Source organism: Sinocyclocheilus anshuiensis, unplaced genomic scaffold, assembly GCF_001515605.1.
Source record: "Sinocyclocheilus anshuiensis isolate Anshui unplaced genomic scaffold, SAMN03320099.WGS_v1.1 scaffold928, whole genome shotgun sequence".
Taxonomy (NCBI): domain Eukaryota; kingdom Metazoa; phylum Chordata; class Actinopteri; order Cypriniformes; family Cyprinidae; genus Sinocyclocheilus; species Sinocyclocheilus anshuiensis.
In genome coordinates, this window is record NW_015552531.1 from 109,190 (window position 1) to 126,660 (window position 17,471).

At 37.5% G+C, this 17,471-nt stretch overlaps 1 protein-coding gene across 1 annotated transcript in view; it reads right to left on the reverse strand.

Annotated features, from left to right (window-relative positions):
• The window catches only part of LOC107663599 (disco-interacting protein 2 homolog C-like), a 132,481-nt gene that overhangs the window by 55,184 nt on the left and 59,826 nt on the right, over positions 1–17,471 (reverse strand). The window contains 2 exon segments of the mRNA XM_016453838.1: positions 1,216–1,323; positions 4,524–4,595. Of these exon segments, the coding sequence (XP_016309324.1) occupies positions 1,216–1,323; positions 4,524–4,595 (180 nt within the window).

Sequence of the window (17,471 nt, forward strand, 5' to 3'; positions counted from 1 at the left end):
TATTTTATTAAAGACATTATTATATGACATCAACATGCATTTATCATTCTTACAATCACCACCAGAATGTCCAACTTCACCATGGTGAACTTAAAATTGGGTTCTATTATTTTTCCTCAACAGTTCTCCTCACAAAACGAAATTCATTTCAAACACAAATTTGATAAGAACAGAGTGGAAATTATTAGCAACACCAAAATAACAGCAAAGCTAATGTTTTCTGTTAGTTTAAGCACAAACTAAGAAAAGTAAAACCAAACTTTGTGGCAATAATTAAGACCAAACTGAACATGGTGTGTGTTTATGGTGCATGTCAGCAATGTTGTTTTGGTGGGGGCGGGGCTTAGGTAGACGATATTATCGGATATCGCAATATTTTTAAAGGCGATTATCGATAAGATATTTTTGACATATCACATGACTACTGAACCCTATTTTTTAATCTCTCATCTCTTTATTTTGAATGTGTGGCTGTCTAAAGGACATCCAGAGACAGGACAAAGACAGATACAATTTTAATGTGTACAGCTCATAGCAGATAAATCTCTCTCACACACATATCATATATCAATATTTGTATGTATTTGCCCAGAGGGAGGAGTCCAGAGACATATTCAGGGATAAACAATCCATAATCTGCCACCCAAACACACACTCTGTTTTAAATTATTTAAATACATTTTATATGCTATATGTTGTTGTGTATACACACACACATATATTTATATATACATTTTTACATTTACGACACATTTTTTGACATTGAGCCTGTTAAAATGTCATGAATTTATTCCATTACCATTAAAAAAGTGTTTGTTTTCTTTATTTTAGTATTAAAGAAAAAATATATTATTTATTTCTTTTTTTTCCTTGACATACCTATTTTTGTGTCAACAATTGTTAAATTCATAAAACATTCAGTTTTGCAGTAATATATGGTATAAATAGCTAAATTATCTGGATTTTGTTTTAAGGGTATTTAAAGAAATTGATATTATGAGCCCAGAAAACTCACAGTGGAGATAAATATTACAGAATGAATCCCCTTTATCAGTTTTGTTACCTTTTTCTCTTGTTTACTTGCTGCAGAACTATTATTGTGGTACAGGAATTCTGGGCAGCTATATTTCCCATCAGTCCAGTGTAACAATCATGAGGGATCTGTCATTGCACTGCAGGAATAAACTCCCTGCTGCAGTCCTGCCGCTGACTCACCTGATCGGTAACGTTCATCACGGGTGCCGGAGGAGCGTCTACGGTGGTATCGTGAAGCAGAGGGCGCCATAGGCGGTCTGCGCTCGTGTGCCATGGACGCCTCCAGCCCTAAAGGACACAAAGAGAGCAAGAGAGGGACAATTACATGTCTCAGCCAGGGATTTATTTATTACATATCCACTTCATTGATCTCTTCCTGTAACACTCCCCCTCACAGATGGGCTAAGACATACCCTAATTTGTTCTCATTTTAATTAGCGTTTCCTTCTTTCAATTTCTCATTGGCAACCTACTTTCTTGTCTCATTCTAAGTTCTGTGCAGCTTTTCTTTCTAACATATTGTCATCTTCTTTTTTTGGATCTCTCACCCCTTCAGACCTAAATGTTTGTTGGTTTTTGATACAGCAGTAATTGAGTTGCACAATATATTATTTCTAACCAATAATATTGGTTTTATTAATTATTGGAAAGAGAATCTTTTTTTTTTTTAATGACAATATCTGAACATGCTAAACAGTTATTTAATGTTTCTACATTATAATGTTTTATGATAGATTTTGCTTGGAGATGTGCAAAATTCCAAAGAAAACAAAACACAAGCAAAGCACAAGCAATGCAAAAAAATAAAAAAATAAAATAATAATACAAAAAATAAAAAAAAGACATACAAAACTATACAAACAAGCAAAACAAAACAAACGCAATCCAAAAAACAATAATTTACAAACACTGACAAACATATTAACTATCCAGTTATTGAAGGATAATATCTTATTTTATCCAATTTAAACGGTATATTCTTTTTCAATGGCAACCAAAGTGCAAAATAGTTAAGTTAACCTTTCTACTATACATTATGTTTTGACGCTTGATTTCACTTGTGTGAAAGTGTAAAATAAAATGAAATAAAAGCAATGCAAAAATACAAAATAATGTAAACATTGGCAGACCTATATACATTTCTTAACAAATTTTGAAGAAAACTCTGCAGAGCAGAGAATTTTCTGATTTTATGAATAACATTTTCAAATTCTGTGGAAATCTGTGGAGCTTTCTGTGAGTTTTGTGGCTGCAGATTCCATGTGGCCATATATAGATGATCCATATCTGCCAAAATGTCTATGCCAGTGCAGCCCTAATTAAGAATAGATAAAATATTTAATTCCAGGCACACACAGCAGCGATTGGTCGGCTATGACTCATATCAACGGCTCTTGTGATGAGCCAGCTCTGTTCTGTTCTGTTCTGTTGTTCTTTGTTGTCTTGGATTCGGAGCAGAGAGCTTAGAACTACTCTGCTCCTCCTGGCAGATTTTAGGACACGTAAGATGGCCCAGGTTGCGTTCGGCGTTCCAGCCAAGAGCTATGCATGCAGGCCGAAGAAATCAACTTTGGCCCTGTGCTGACATAGCCAAAGACATCAGTGGGTGGACTTATTTATTCAATAAGGCAGAAGGTGAGACAGCAGGTTAAGTCAGAATCATGCACCAGCTCATGCAGCGGAGGATGTGATGGTGCTTTTCTGACTCAAGTACAATGAACACACAGTCTTCCTCCTACTAAAAAGCCGAGGGTTAACAATCTAAGTACGGCTGTCATTCAGTCAAAGGCAGCGACGGAGACAATCTCTCCTCTGTGCTGGTAACCTGATGCTCTTAAAAACTAGGAGACACATACAAACAAAATCAAGCAGACATTGAGGGAGGTGTCACTGTGCCACGTTCCCTTGCTCCAGTATGTAAACGAAGATATGGTTAAACGCAAGTTCATGCCTTTACGGGACTGTTAAAAAACACCAGTTCCCGCAGGAATGGAGTCGTCGCGTTGAGTCTGGCGCATGCTGCTCTTCACGCCACAGTCTACGATACATGCTTTGTGCCCGAACATGATGTCATTTTTTTTTTTCACCGGGAGCCAGACTAGGAACATGCGGGCTGCCTGTTGCTATGGCAACAGAAGCTGTGCTAATCAACAATTCAGCCAGACACGGCGAGCACAAATCAAGAGACCTTCAAAAGTTACATAAATTCTTACCAAACTATAAAAACAGTACTACCTTTATTGGTAGGGCTGGGTGATATAGCTAAAAATATGACATCTTAATATTTTTTCAACCATTTGAAGATATATAACTTGATATTTATGCGTTTGCTTTCAATTTGCCTTCAAAAAGGTCACTTTAAAATATAAAATACAAAAACAAAAAAATCAGTAACAAGGCTTGTTTTACACACTACTAAACTTGTCTAAATATATTGTGAATACCTGTCTGGGATAACTGTAAAAGAAAAGAAATCACCTCATCTTGAAAAAAGCATTTCTTAAAATGTTCTTTGACACCAAGCAATTACTCTACCGAGCACTTCATTTCAATAATGCCGGCGTGCTTTTAAAGACTAATGCCATCTAAAGCTGGAGACGCTTGATCAGCAGTGACTCTCTGCATTTTATCGATAGTCTAAATGCAAAGTATTTACTTTAAGTGCACTTAAACGAGTGATCAACTGTGGTATCCCTTATTGAAAAGCAACACTGAACATTAGATTTTCTTCCCACTTATATTCATAAGAAGGGGTTGTTTCAGTTCAGTGAAATGAGAGAAAAAAGTTCTAAGCACCTTTTATGAAGCTTAGAGGAGCCTCTTAATTCTGGCGCCTACAGTCACTTATCAGCACATATTAAAGCAGCACTGAAGAAAAAGCGGGCAAACAGACTGATTAAGTCTGGAGCCGGACCGGGTTGTGGATGGCCTTGCTTTCCAAATAAGATTTTCATAGGAGTAAAAAGACAAAATAGAGCTGTTGGAGCTTCAGATTTTAAGGCTGCATTTAGACTGTCAACCAACTCTAATTTGTTAACCTTTATCTGGCAAATATTGTATCTTCTTCCACGTATATGATGTATATAAAATAAAAATTTTATACATCTTTTGAATGTTTCTAAATCAGATATCCGGTCAAATAATAAAATGGGCAGTTAAACCCCATATGCCTGCATAACGGTGGATATATAAGTGTGCAACCTTACCATCCGCATAGTAATGCAGCCTAGGATGCCCTATAAAAGTCACTGCTTGCTTAAGTATGACAGAGCGACTGTGAAATCCATCTGTTGAGATCTTAATGTCTAGAATATTAGCCCACAGGAAACAGATTCCCATCGCATGTTTTTAGGATCTGTTTAAATGAGAGAAGAAGGGAAGGCAAACCCATCTGCTGCAGAAAAGCTGGTTCAGTCAGCTGTTTAAACCTGTGGGTACAAACGCACTCTGTGACCCCCTAAATGAGAGCTGAGAGTTGGGGCTCTTACCTGGAGGGTGGGGCAGATACGCCCCGAGCAGTTTTGACCTCTTCTTCTCATATCCTTTCTGAGTGATGTCGCCTGCAAGAGAAAGGGACCGTCACAAATTTGCAAATAATCTTATAAACATAAAAAACTAATAAATCACAATCGCCTCTTTGCTTAAGCAGATTATAATACTAAACTGACACCACACCTCCTCTTTTATTCAGGAAATCCATTTTTGGTTTAGAAAACATTTCATGTTTTTTCAGAAAATGGTTAGGTAAGGTGTTTTTGGGCAGATCTTCGAGGAAACCATCCGGACGGTGTGGGTGACGGAGAACAAATCCTGCAATGATTAATGTAACAAGGTTTTGTGACTTGTCACAAAGCATTAGGCGACTGGGCTGTCACATTTGCACGGAAATTAAGAAAAGATCTGGTGCATAATGAGAGAGTGGTGGAGACTCACAAGTGACAGAATAACTACATGAGAGAGCTACAATGAATCAATAGTTCTGTTACAAAACCTAGCGAGCCGCCTTGCTGTCTACTGCCTACATAGGCAGCTGCCTTTTAAGGTAGAATAATAAATGAAATGAAAACTTATTTCAGACTTTAAATGCCGAAAAACACACAAATAGCGCTTCTTGTGAGCAGAACAAACAAATGATTCCAACGGAGTTTATTTAATGTTAGTATGTTGCTAAGCTAACAACGCAAAACTACTATAACTACTAAAACTACTATATTAAAATATACAGCACAACCACACATAATGTAAAACATGCTAGTGCTGGGCGGTATACCGGTTCATACCGAATACCGGTGTTTATTTTTGCTATGATATGAATTTTTAAAATACCGCAAAACATGCCATTTTAATTATATAGATTTTTTTACTGATATTTTTGGTACTTAATAAAATAAAAGCATCCATCTATCACACACAAACATAACAGAAAATGACAATTTCAATTATTATAATGAATTACTTTAAATTACTTTTATTGAAATAAAAATACAGAAGCCATATTGTGAAATATTATTACAATTTAAAATAACTTTTTCTATTTGAATAGTCAAGTCAAGTCAAGTCTGTTTTATTGTCAATTCTTCCACATGTACAGCACATACACACAGAGAATTGAAATTGCGTTACTCTCAGACCCTTGGGTTTAACTCTAAAAATGTGGTTCTGCCGACATCGAGCAGAAACTCACGACTGTATGCGCGCTTAGAGACAGATAGACGCGACGAATACGTACAAAAACACTGCGACTCACAAGACAAAAAGCACGAAAACACCTTTCTGTCGGGAGAGAGAGAAGCCGCAGCGTGTGAACGTGCCGCCATCCTTGGTCAATAAATATATTTTAAAATGAAATTTATTCCTTTGATGACAAAGCTGAATTTTCAGCATCATTACTCCAGTCTTCAGTGTCACATAATCCTTCAGAAATGATTTTAATATGCTGATTTGGTGGCTCCAGAAATTATTATTAATATTTTTGTGGAAACCGTGATTAATTTTTTTCAGGATTTTTTTGATGAATAGAAGTTGAAATTAACAGCATTTATTTGAAAAAACAAAAAACTAAAACTTTTCGCAACTTTGGTCAATTTAACGTTTGTTGAATAAAAGTACTAATTTTCATTCTGGGACTGCATTCTCAACGAAGGATACATTCAGTCTCATCTTTGAATAATAAGAAGGCCAAAACGTGGTATCTTAAAAGTCAACATCGTACTGCCTACCTTTTGGGGCGGCCTTCAGAAGATGATGCCTAAAAATATGGTCTAGGTAGGTAGCTCAATATGTTTCGGAACAAAGCTAATCTCATCCTCCTCACTCTTGATGCCAATATAATTATGTTCCAGCACACTGTATGTGCTACACTGCTGTGATCTAGTGAACATCTACGGTTTAGATCCTTGGAAGGACAGGAAAAAGTGACAGTGAAGGCTATTTTCCCAAATGACCTCTTTAACGGCCCAATAAAAATGGCTGGGAGGCTAAAGGCTTGATGAGGAGGAGGATGAAGAAAAGCCGAAAAGAATTATTTTTTTTTTAAACAGAGACTGGATGATTCATTTCCTCACACCCACTTGCCGCCAATCAAACTGCCTTATGTGGAGGTTTCTGCTCAGGAGATTCATAGCGTTGCCTGTCCTTATCTCGCTTACTTATTCTTTGCTTCGCACACACACACCTTCTCTCTTGCCGTCTTATTCTCTCCTTGTCCTTCCCTGAGGGACGAGTCCCTCATAAATTTTGACACCGCTGCCTAAGTCTGTAACCATTAAAATCAAGAAAAAACACAAGTGCAGACGACTCCGCCGTGAAGAGAGTGAAAACGAGGGCAACGGGAATGACAGGCGGCTACCGGACAGTTATCCTCCAGGTGTGCGACTGTTTAATCTGCTGGGGGTGTGACGTTGGCTACATTTCTCGCATACTTGCCAGCTGCCAACCGAAAACATATCGTACGAAACAAAGAGCAGCTGTCAGACTTGTTGCATACACTGCCATCTCATATTTTCTGAAAAAATGGAACAGATGTACAAACAAAATCAAGATTTGCATGGAAGATAATATTTTACTAATTAGTGGCGTTTTCTATAGCAATCACTATTATTATAGCTTTTGCCCACAGTTGATTATCTGAACAAACACCTAATAAGAAGAAATTAACTTTGGTGCATAATTCACCCCGCTACAATAAACTTATGATGTGTTAGAGGTACTTTTAGTTGTTCTCCACGAGCAATTTGATCTGCAGAAAGAGTGGTATGTACTTCCATGTTTCTGCTGACAGATTTATATGACATTAGACTCCTCTGAAAAAACTGAATAACATCACACACCTCCAAAGACAACAATCATCCGACATAGACAAAAATGACATGAAGCGGCTAAAATCAACATAGGAAAACCACTCTGCAGATCGACAGGAGAGACAGGCGAACACTGCGGGTCTAAATAATGTTTATCTAATTGAGTTAAAAAACACAGCAATCAAAACATCTGCACAGGCGACAACACAAATTACTGGAGGCAGCCACATGCCTTATTTTCATTAGCAGAAATTGGGCAGGGTTTCAGATGCGCTAAATAATTAGTTTTAAATGCACAAAAAGAAGTAAATGAAAAAAAATTTTAATGTTTTTTTTTTTTAAAGTCTCTTATGCTCATCAAGGCTGCATTTATTTGATCAAAAACACAGTAACAACAGCAATATTGTGAAATAATATTACAATTTAAAATAACTTTTTTCTATTTTAATATACTTTAAAATATAATTTATTCCTGTGATGGCAAAGCTGAATTTTCATCATCATTACTCCAGTCTTCAGTATGAAATTATCCTTCAGAAATCATTCTAACATGCTGATTTATTATCAATGTTGGAAACAGTTGCACTGTTTAATATTTTTTGGAACCTGTGATACTTTTTTCAGGATTCTTTGATAAATAAAAAGTTAAAAAAGAACAGCATTTATTCAAAATATAATTTTTTTGTAACAAAAAAAGTCTTTACTATCACATTTTATCAATTTAACACATACTTGCTGAATAAAAGTATTCATCTCTTTCAACAACAACAAAAAAAAGTGCTGACCCCAAACTTTTGAACGGTAGTGTATATTGTTACAAAAGATTTCTATTTTGAATAAATGCTGTTCTTTTTAACTTTTTCCCCCCCATCAAAGAATCCAGAAAAACTCTCCTAATGACACAAAATTTAGGAAATTGAAGTGCATTAAAATCTAAATATTTACAATGCTACTTAATTTTATAATACACCAGCAAAATCATGGCCATTATGCAATGTATTATCCAGCTCTATGACAGACTTGTTCTTGATATAATCATCATAGACAGGAATTGTGGATCCACCCTTCTGAAATTCCTTCAAAACAGACTCTGAGCTGAATGTAAAACAGTCCTGTCCTGCAGGCCGGGCTCCAAGAGATCCTATTACCCCATGTGTTTTTGGATGAGCTTGCATCTGGATGTGACTGCACTGAAAAAAAACAAAAATTTTGATTCTCTTCTCAGCTGAAAAACACTGAGCTAGCCTATGCTATCTTTAAGCAAACACATGTAACAAAATGGCTTCATTCCACTCAGTAAAAAGCGCAACAACGATGCAATTCTTCTTTTGTCATGAGCGCACAATGTAATTACATGTTACAGGTGCTGCAGCTTATGGCTCACAGAATACAGGAAACCATCCTTTTGCCTTTTCCACAACATAAACGTCTTAATAATGGGCTTCTGTGGAAAGAATCTGCCTCTATGGAAATCACAACCTCACAAGCAAAAAATTCTCTTCTATTTATCTAAGAGGATTACGAGCTCGGAGAATATATACAAGTCCATCATAGACCTTTCTAGGGCCTAGGAGCACGAGCAATGCTACAACTAGTGTTATAGCACAACACCAAAGCTGAAAGAGCTTTTGCATTGATTCATGTAATACAACCCATCTTTAGCTCTAACAAACAGAAGGTTTTTGAACAGTGCAGTGTGAGAAATATGAAGTCACTGGGCTGTGTTCCAAAAAGACAGGATATTTGTGATGTCATTGGTTTCCTGTTTGGTGCGAGGCAGTATTCCACAGGGATCTAATCAGGCAAAGGGCCGAGGTATCAGATGTGCTGTAATAATCTACTGTACCTGTGTTTGTGTGTGAGGTTGTGTGAAGGGCAAAATGAGCAAGAGCAAATAAAATGTCCCCAGAAAGTTTTTGGAAAGTTAAAACACACTTAAAAATGTATGAATGTCACTCCATTAGATAACAAAATGTCAAAGCCAGTGGCATTTCTTTCAAAGAAAGATAGCACACTTTAAGCAAAACATTTCACATAAAGATGTAATGAAAAATGATAAATTAACAGAATCAATCACTGCTTTATTTAATCAGAAACACAATGTTATTAAGTGTATTTTACTTTCATTTTATTACAAGTAAATAAACCCCCTAAATAAATAAAACACCTTATCAGACAGGCATTAGGATCCGTGCTGCTGCTGCACGGATTACTCTATCGCGCACCTGACACATCATTCTGTACGTACATTCTCAAATGTAGTGATCCAAAACAGTGAATCTAATCACCATTCAGGCAAAAGTTCGCTTCAGGAATGGCCACACTGTTGATGTGATCTTATCGCTAGCACACCTTGAGCACGTGTGAGTTACTCGTCTTATCGGCAAGGCATATCGGCATAATTTTTCATATCGGCTCGATGCCGATGTTAACATTTTAAGCCATTTTCAGCCGATTCCGAAATTTCACACAGAAGTGATAAGTTCTAAAGTTCAAAATTTTGATCAAAGTAAGGATGCACTGATATTAAAATACTGGTCGATAATTATTTTTGACTTTATAATTAAATGCTATATTAAATGACCATTTTGTCTAAAGAATAAAAAAAAATCAACTCATTTAAATGCAACAAATTAAACATTTGGACAAATGTGTTTTGGCAGTGTGTGAACACAACCACCCTACAATTTAGATAAAAATCCACCCACTCCTCATTTTTTAATCCCCTTTAAACCAAGTCAGTCTCACTAGGCCTGCTGTTTTGATTCTCACCGCAGTGTGACGTCACATTGCGTAGGGCCGGGCCACAGGGGTTGATTGACAGCCCTGCATTGCTATAGTTTCCGCCCTCAGCGGTTTGTGTTTGGTTGCATGCTGCCCTCCATTTTCTGCGCACTCGAGCAGCTGTAATGTCAACAATGTCTCGTTAGCAATCCCTGTGTTCTGTGTAGGGCTGGCTCGATACCACTTTTTCAGAACCGATACCGATCCTATACCAAACACTCGGAGTATCTGCCGATACCGATAGATCGATCCGATACCAGCGCAGTTTTTTAAAATCATTGTAGAATTTTAAAAACAGCTCTTCGGCGTGCGCAGAGTTTAACTCTAAAAATGTGGTTCTGCCGACATCGAGCAGAAACTCACGACTGTATGCGCGCTTAGAGACAGATAGACGCGACGAATACGTACAAAAACACTGCGACTCACAAGACAAAAAGCACGAAAACACCTTTCTGTCGGGAGAGAGAGAAGCCGCAGCGTGTGAACGTGCCGCCATCCTTGGTCAATAAATATATTTTAAAATGAAATTTATTCCTTTGATGACAAAGCTGAATTTTCAGCATCATTACTCCAGTCTTCAGTGTCACATAATCCTTCAGAAATGATTTTAATATGCTGATTTGGTGGCTCCAGAAATTATTATTAATATTTTTGTGGAAACCGTGATTAATTTGTTTCAGGATTTTTTTGATGAATAGAAGTTGAAATTAACAGCATTTATTTGAAAAAACAAAAAACTAAAACTTTTCGCAACTTTGGTCAATTTAACGTTTGTTGAATAAAAGTACTAATTTTCATTCTGGGACTGCATTCTCAACGAAGGATACATTCAGTCTCATCTTTGAATAATAAGAAGGCCAAAACGTGGTATCTTAAAAGTCAACATCGTACTGCCTACCTTTTGGGGCGGCCTTCAGAAGATGATGCCTAAAAATATGGTCTAGGTAGGTAGCTCAATATGTTTCGGAACAAAGCTAATCTCATCCTCCTCACTCTTGATGCCAATATAATTATGTTCCAGCACACTGTATGTGCTACACTGCTGTGATCTAGTGAACATCTACGGTTTAGATCCTTGGAAGGACAGGAAAAAGTGACAGTGAAGGCTGTTTTTCCCTAATGACCTCTTTAACGGCCCAATAAAAATGGCTGGGAGGCTAAAGGCTTGATGAGGAGGAGGATGAAGAAAAGCCGAAAAGAATTATTTTTTTTTTAAACAGAGACTGGATGATTCATTTCCTCACACCCACTTGCCGCCAATCAAACTGCCTTATGTGGAGGTTTCTGCTCAGGAGATTCATAGCGTTGCCTGTCCTTATCTCGCTTACTTATTCTTTGCTTCGCACACACACACCTTCTCTCTTGCCGTCTTATTCTCTCCTTGTCCTTCCCTGAGGGACGAGTCCCTCATAAATTTTGACACCGCTGCCTAAGTCTGTAACCATTAAAATCAAGAAAAAACACAAGTGCAGACGACTCCGCCGTGAAGAGAGTGAAAACGAGGGCAACGGGAATGACAGGCGGCTACCGGACAGTTATCCTCCAGGTGTGCGACTGTTTAATCTGCTGGGGGTGTGACGTTGGCTACATTTCTCGCATACTTGCCAGCTGCCAACCGAAAACATATCGTACGAAACAAAGAGCAGCTGTCAGACTTGTTGCATACACTGCCATCTCATATTTTCTGAAAAAATGGAACAGATGTACAAACAAAATCAAGATTTGCATGGAAGATAATATTTTACTAATTAGTGGCGTTTTCTATAGCAATCACTATTATTATAGCTTTTGCCCACAGTTGATTATCTGAACAAACACCTAATAAGAAGAAATTAACTTTGGTGCATAATTCACCCCGCTACAATAAACTTATGATGTGTTAGAGGTACTTTTAGTTGTTCTCCACGAGCAATTTGATCTGCAGAAAGAGTGGTATGTACTTCCATGTTTCTGCTGACAGATTTATATGACATTAGACTCCTCTGAAAAAACTGAATAACATCACACACCTCCAAAGACAACAATCATCCGACATAGACAAAAATGACATGAAGCGGCTAAAATCAACATAGGAAAACCACTCTGCAGATCGACAGGAGAGACAGGCGAACACTGCGGGTCTAAATAATGTTTATCTAATTGAGTTAAAAAACACAGCAATCAAAACATCTGCACAGGCGACAACACAAATTACTGGAGGCAGCCACATGCCTTATTTTCATTAGCAGAAATTGGGCAGGGTTTCAGATGCGCTAAATAATTAGTTTTAAATGCACAAAAAGAAGTAAATGAAAAAAATTTTTATATATAAGTTTGGGATCTTTTAATGTTTTTTTTTTTTAAAGTCTCTTATGCTCATCAAGGCTGCATTTATTTGATCAAAAACACAGTAACAACAGCAATATTGTGAAATAATATTACAATTTAAAATAACTTTTTTCTATTTTAATATACTTTAAAATATAATTTATTCCTGTGATGGCAAAGCTGAATTTTCATCATCATTACTCCAGTCTTCAGTATGAAATTATCCTTCAGAAATCATTCTAACATGCTGATTTATTATCAATGTTGGAAACAGTTGCACTGTTTAATATTTTTTGGAACCTGTGATACTTTTTTCAGGATTCTTTGATAAATAAAAAGTTAAAAAAGAACAGCATTTATTCAAAATATAATTTTTTTGTAACAAAAAAAGTCTTTACTATCACATTTTATCAATTTAACACATACTTGCTGAATAAAAGTATTCATCTCTTTCAACAACAACAAAAAAAAGTGCTGACCCCAAACTTTTGAACGGTAGTGTATATTGTTACAAAAGATTTCTATTTTGAATAAATGCTGTTCTTTTTAACTTTTTCCCCCCCATCAAAGAATCCAGAAAAACTCTCCTAATGACACAAAATTTAGGAAATTGAAGTGCATTAAAATCTAAATATTTACAATGCTACTTAATTTTATAATACACCAGCAAAATCATGGCCATTATGCAATGTATTATCCAGCTCTATGACAGACTTGTTCTTGATATAATCATCATAGACAGGAATTGTGGATCCACCCTTCTGAAATTCCTTCAAAACAGACTCTGAGCTGAATGTAAAACAGTCCTGTCCTGCAGGCCGGGCTCCAAGAGATCCTATTACCCCATGTGTTTTTGGATGAGCTTGCATCTGGATGTGACTGCACTGAAAAAAAACAAAAATTTTGATTCTCTTCTCAGCTGAAAAACACTGAGCTAGCCTATGCTATCTTTAAGCAAACACATGTAACAAAATGGCTTCATTCCACTCAGTAAAAAGCGCAACAACGATGCAATTCTTCTTTTGTCATGAGCGCACAATGTAATTACATGTTACAGGTGCTGCAGCTTATGGCTCACAGAATACAGGAAACCATCCTTTTGCCTTTTCCACAACATAAACGTCTTAATAATGGGCTTCTGTGGAAAGAATCTGCCTCTATGGAAATCACAACCTCACAAGCAAAAAATTCTCTTCTATTTATCTAAGAGGATTACGAGCTCGGAGAATATATACAAGTCCATCATAGACCTTTCTAGGGCCTAGGAGCACGAGCAATGCTACAACTAGTGTTATAGCACAACACCAAAGCTGAAAGAGCTTTTGCATTGATTCATGTAATACAACCCATCTTTAGCTCTAACAAACAGAAGGTTTTTGAACAGTGCAGTGTGAGAAATATGAAGTCACTGGGCTGTGTTCCAAAAAGACAGGATATTTGTGATGTCATTGGTTTCCTGTTTGGTGCGAGGCAGTATTCCACAGGGATCTAATCAGGCAAAGGGCCGAGGTATCAGATGTGCTGTAATAATCTACTGTACCTGTGTTTGTGTGTGAGGTTGTGTGAAGGGCAAAATGAGCAAGAGCAAATAAAATGTCCCCAGAAAGTTTTTGGAAAGTTAAAACACACTTAAAAATGTATGAATGTCACTCCATTAGATAACAAAATGTCAAAGCCAGTGGCATTTCTTTCAAAGAAAGATAGCACACTTTAAGCAAAACATTTCACATAAAGATGTAATGAAAAATGATAAATTAACAGAATCAATCACTGCTTTATTTAATCAGAAACACAATGTTATTAAGTGTATTTTACTTTCATTTTATTACAAGTAAATAAACCCCCTAAATAAATAAAACACCTTATCAGACAGGCATTAGGATCCGTGCTGCTGCTGCACGGATTACTCTATCGCGCACCTGACACATCATTCTGTACGTACATTCTCAAATGTAGTGATCCAAAACAGTGAATCTAATCACCATTCAGGCAAAAGTTCGCTTCAGGAATGGCCACACTGTTGATGTGATCTTATCGCTAGCACACCTTGAGCACGTGTGAGTTACTCGTCTTATCGGCAAGGCATATCGGCATAATTTTTCATATCGGCTCGATGCCGATGTTAACATTTTAAGCCATTTTCAGCCGATTCCGAAATTTCACACAGAAGTGATAAGTTCTAAAGTTCAAAATTTTGATCAAAGTAAGGATGCACTGATATTAAAATACTGGTCGATAATTATTTTTGACTTTATAATTAAATGCTATATTAAATGACCATTTTGTCTAAAGAATAAAAAAAAATCAACTCATTTAAATGCAACAAATTAAACATTTGGACAAATGTGTTTTGGCAGTGTGTGAACACAACCACCCTACAATTTAGATAAAAATCCACCCACTCCTCATTTTTTAATCCCCTTTAAACCAAGTCAGTCTCACTAGGCCTGCTGTTTTGATTCTCACCGCAGTGTGACGTCACATTGCGTAGGGCCGGGCCACAGGGGTTGATTGACAGCCCTGCATTGCTATAGTTTCCGCCCTCAGCGGTTCTACGCTGTCCTCCATTTTCTTCCGCGCTCAAGCAGCTGTAACATCAACAATGTCTCGCAAGCAATCCCAATGCTCCGTGTTTGCATGTAAGAATGAACATAAGAGTCTTAATTTTCTCCCAACATCTGAGCTGCTGAGGACGCAGTGGATTACATTCATTTTTCAAGGTAATGCGCCTCAAAATCGACCTAAATACGTGTATCACTCCAGACTCCTTTGTGAATGTCATATTGTTATAGTGCTTAGTGTTTTAAGCGTATTTGTGTGCGTACATGAAGTATTTTTTAACTGATAAGCGCCGCGCTTGTGAGATTAACTTTATTTGGCGCCGTTCGTAGCGCGGTCGCGTGCCTCAGCGCAGCGCGATCTCTGTAACATTGCGCTGTTTCGTCCCATTTTCAGTGTATTTGGCTTCCCATATGTACAGCTGAACCCCGGTTCTCTTGCGCTGTTATGTTGCTTCTACCGGCTGTCTATTGCTGTAGATATGCAATGCAGAGAGACGTATACACGACGCCTTCTTCTGGAGACGGGGCGGGAATATGCAGCTCATTTGCATTTAAAGCAATACACTCCAAAACAGCTCTTTTTTAGACACACCCCAAAAATGAAATTTTCCAGCTGTTATAATAAATGATCTGTTGGGTATTTTGGGCTGAAACTTCACAGACACATTCTGGGGACACCCAAGTCCAATATTACATCTTGTAAAAAGGGGCATAATAGGTGCCCTTTAAAATAAAATGCTAAAAATATTATGAAAAATATTAATATCATACATTTATTTTAATTATATATATATATATATGTGTGTGTGTGTGTGTGTGTGTGTGTGTGTGTGCATCCCTAACTGAAATTCAGACATTTTAAGTGTCCAAACACATTTTGGGGCCACTGTACAAAGATCCTCAGAGCAAAAGCACATTTTTTTAAAACACTTCACTTCCAAACTCCTTGACCCTCCCAAATTACATCACTCTTTATATTTACACATCAACTGCCTGGTCACCCACAACCATCCCATAGTGCACGTCAAAAAGTAACAATGAGCTATGTGTTTTACCCCTGAACAGCTGAACACGGATCAAATTACTAAACAGAAGGGTGCGCCTGAAGGGCTAACTGCTATTTCTGACAGTTAAATCCGTTGTCTGATGCGGAAACAACGCAGTCAACATGTTTTTCTTTGCCTGTACATCCTCATGGGAGGGGGGATATCAGAAAACTGCTGAGCCATGGTCTCTCCAGCACGCTGGTAATGAACCTCCCAATCAATGAGAGTTTTACTCAACTGACACAAACCTCTCAAATAAAACAAACACATGGAAAATTCACTTGTGGGAATGAAGGCCAGTCGGATCTTTGAAACTCCTACAAGGCTAGGTATTCGAGACATGTAAAAGCCTCATTGCTCTGTTGCAGAGAAGGTACATTAGCACTCGGCCTTGCCCCGGCAACTCGATGAATAAACCATACTTAAATTGAAATATGTCTTTCTCTAGAGGAAATACTGTTCCCCTGACCCCTTTGTAGAAGCTCGGCGATAAGGCCGCAAGAACTGTACTACCGAGAGAGAGGTGTCGATATCAACAAGCACTGCAAACATTAAAAAAAAGATAACAGGAAGTGCAGCACATTGACAGGAAATGCCAATGTGAATGGTTTCAGCTGCGATAGACCTTATCTGATCAGATACATCAGGACTGTTTTTCCCAACAGAATCATCCAGAGGACACAACAAATATCAGAACATAAAAATAAAGGATAAAAGACTGTCGAAATGAAGGTTTTTTTATTGTATTACAGGGAACTGGCTCATATTACCATGTTTATTCAGGTTTAATTTTCACAACGATAAACGCATCACTCCTTGAGGTGATGGAACACTTGTAGTCATGGGAGATCAGGTAACTATGGTGACTGGACGAGAAAGTGAGAGTCAGCAAACACCCGAGTGATAATTCTCCATTAGTCTCACAGATTACTGAATCCACAGAGGCCTTGGCGAAAGCTCATGCAAGACTTGTTTTCCGGAACACATCTTCATACCATCTAAATGTTAACGGAGGAAATTGAACCAGCATGATTTCATGCAGCAGTTCAGTGGAGCAGGAGCCTGAAGGCCCGTTCACACCAAGCACGATAACTATAAAGATAACGATAAAGATATAGTTCTAAAAATCGTTATCAATATTAAAGAATAGCATAGTTCACACCACAACTATAACGATAACGATACAGAGGAACGATATCGCTGTGATCACTTTCAAAACGATTTTTTTTCCAGCTGATGAATGATAAATTCTGACAACCAATCAGAATCCATCCTGCTGTAACGAGCTCAAGAATTGGCAGACGCATGCTTATGCGCTTAAAATAAACAGATGATATCGTTCGCTGGTGTGGATGCTAATATCGTTATCTTTATAAGGGCCTTTCGCACCGCTTTAGTTCCAGAACTAAATGTACAGTACTAAAGTACTGGGACGATTT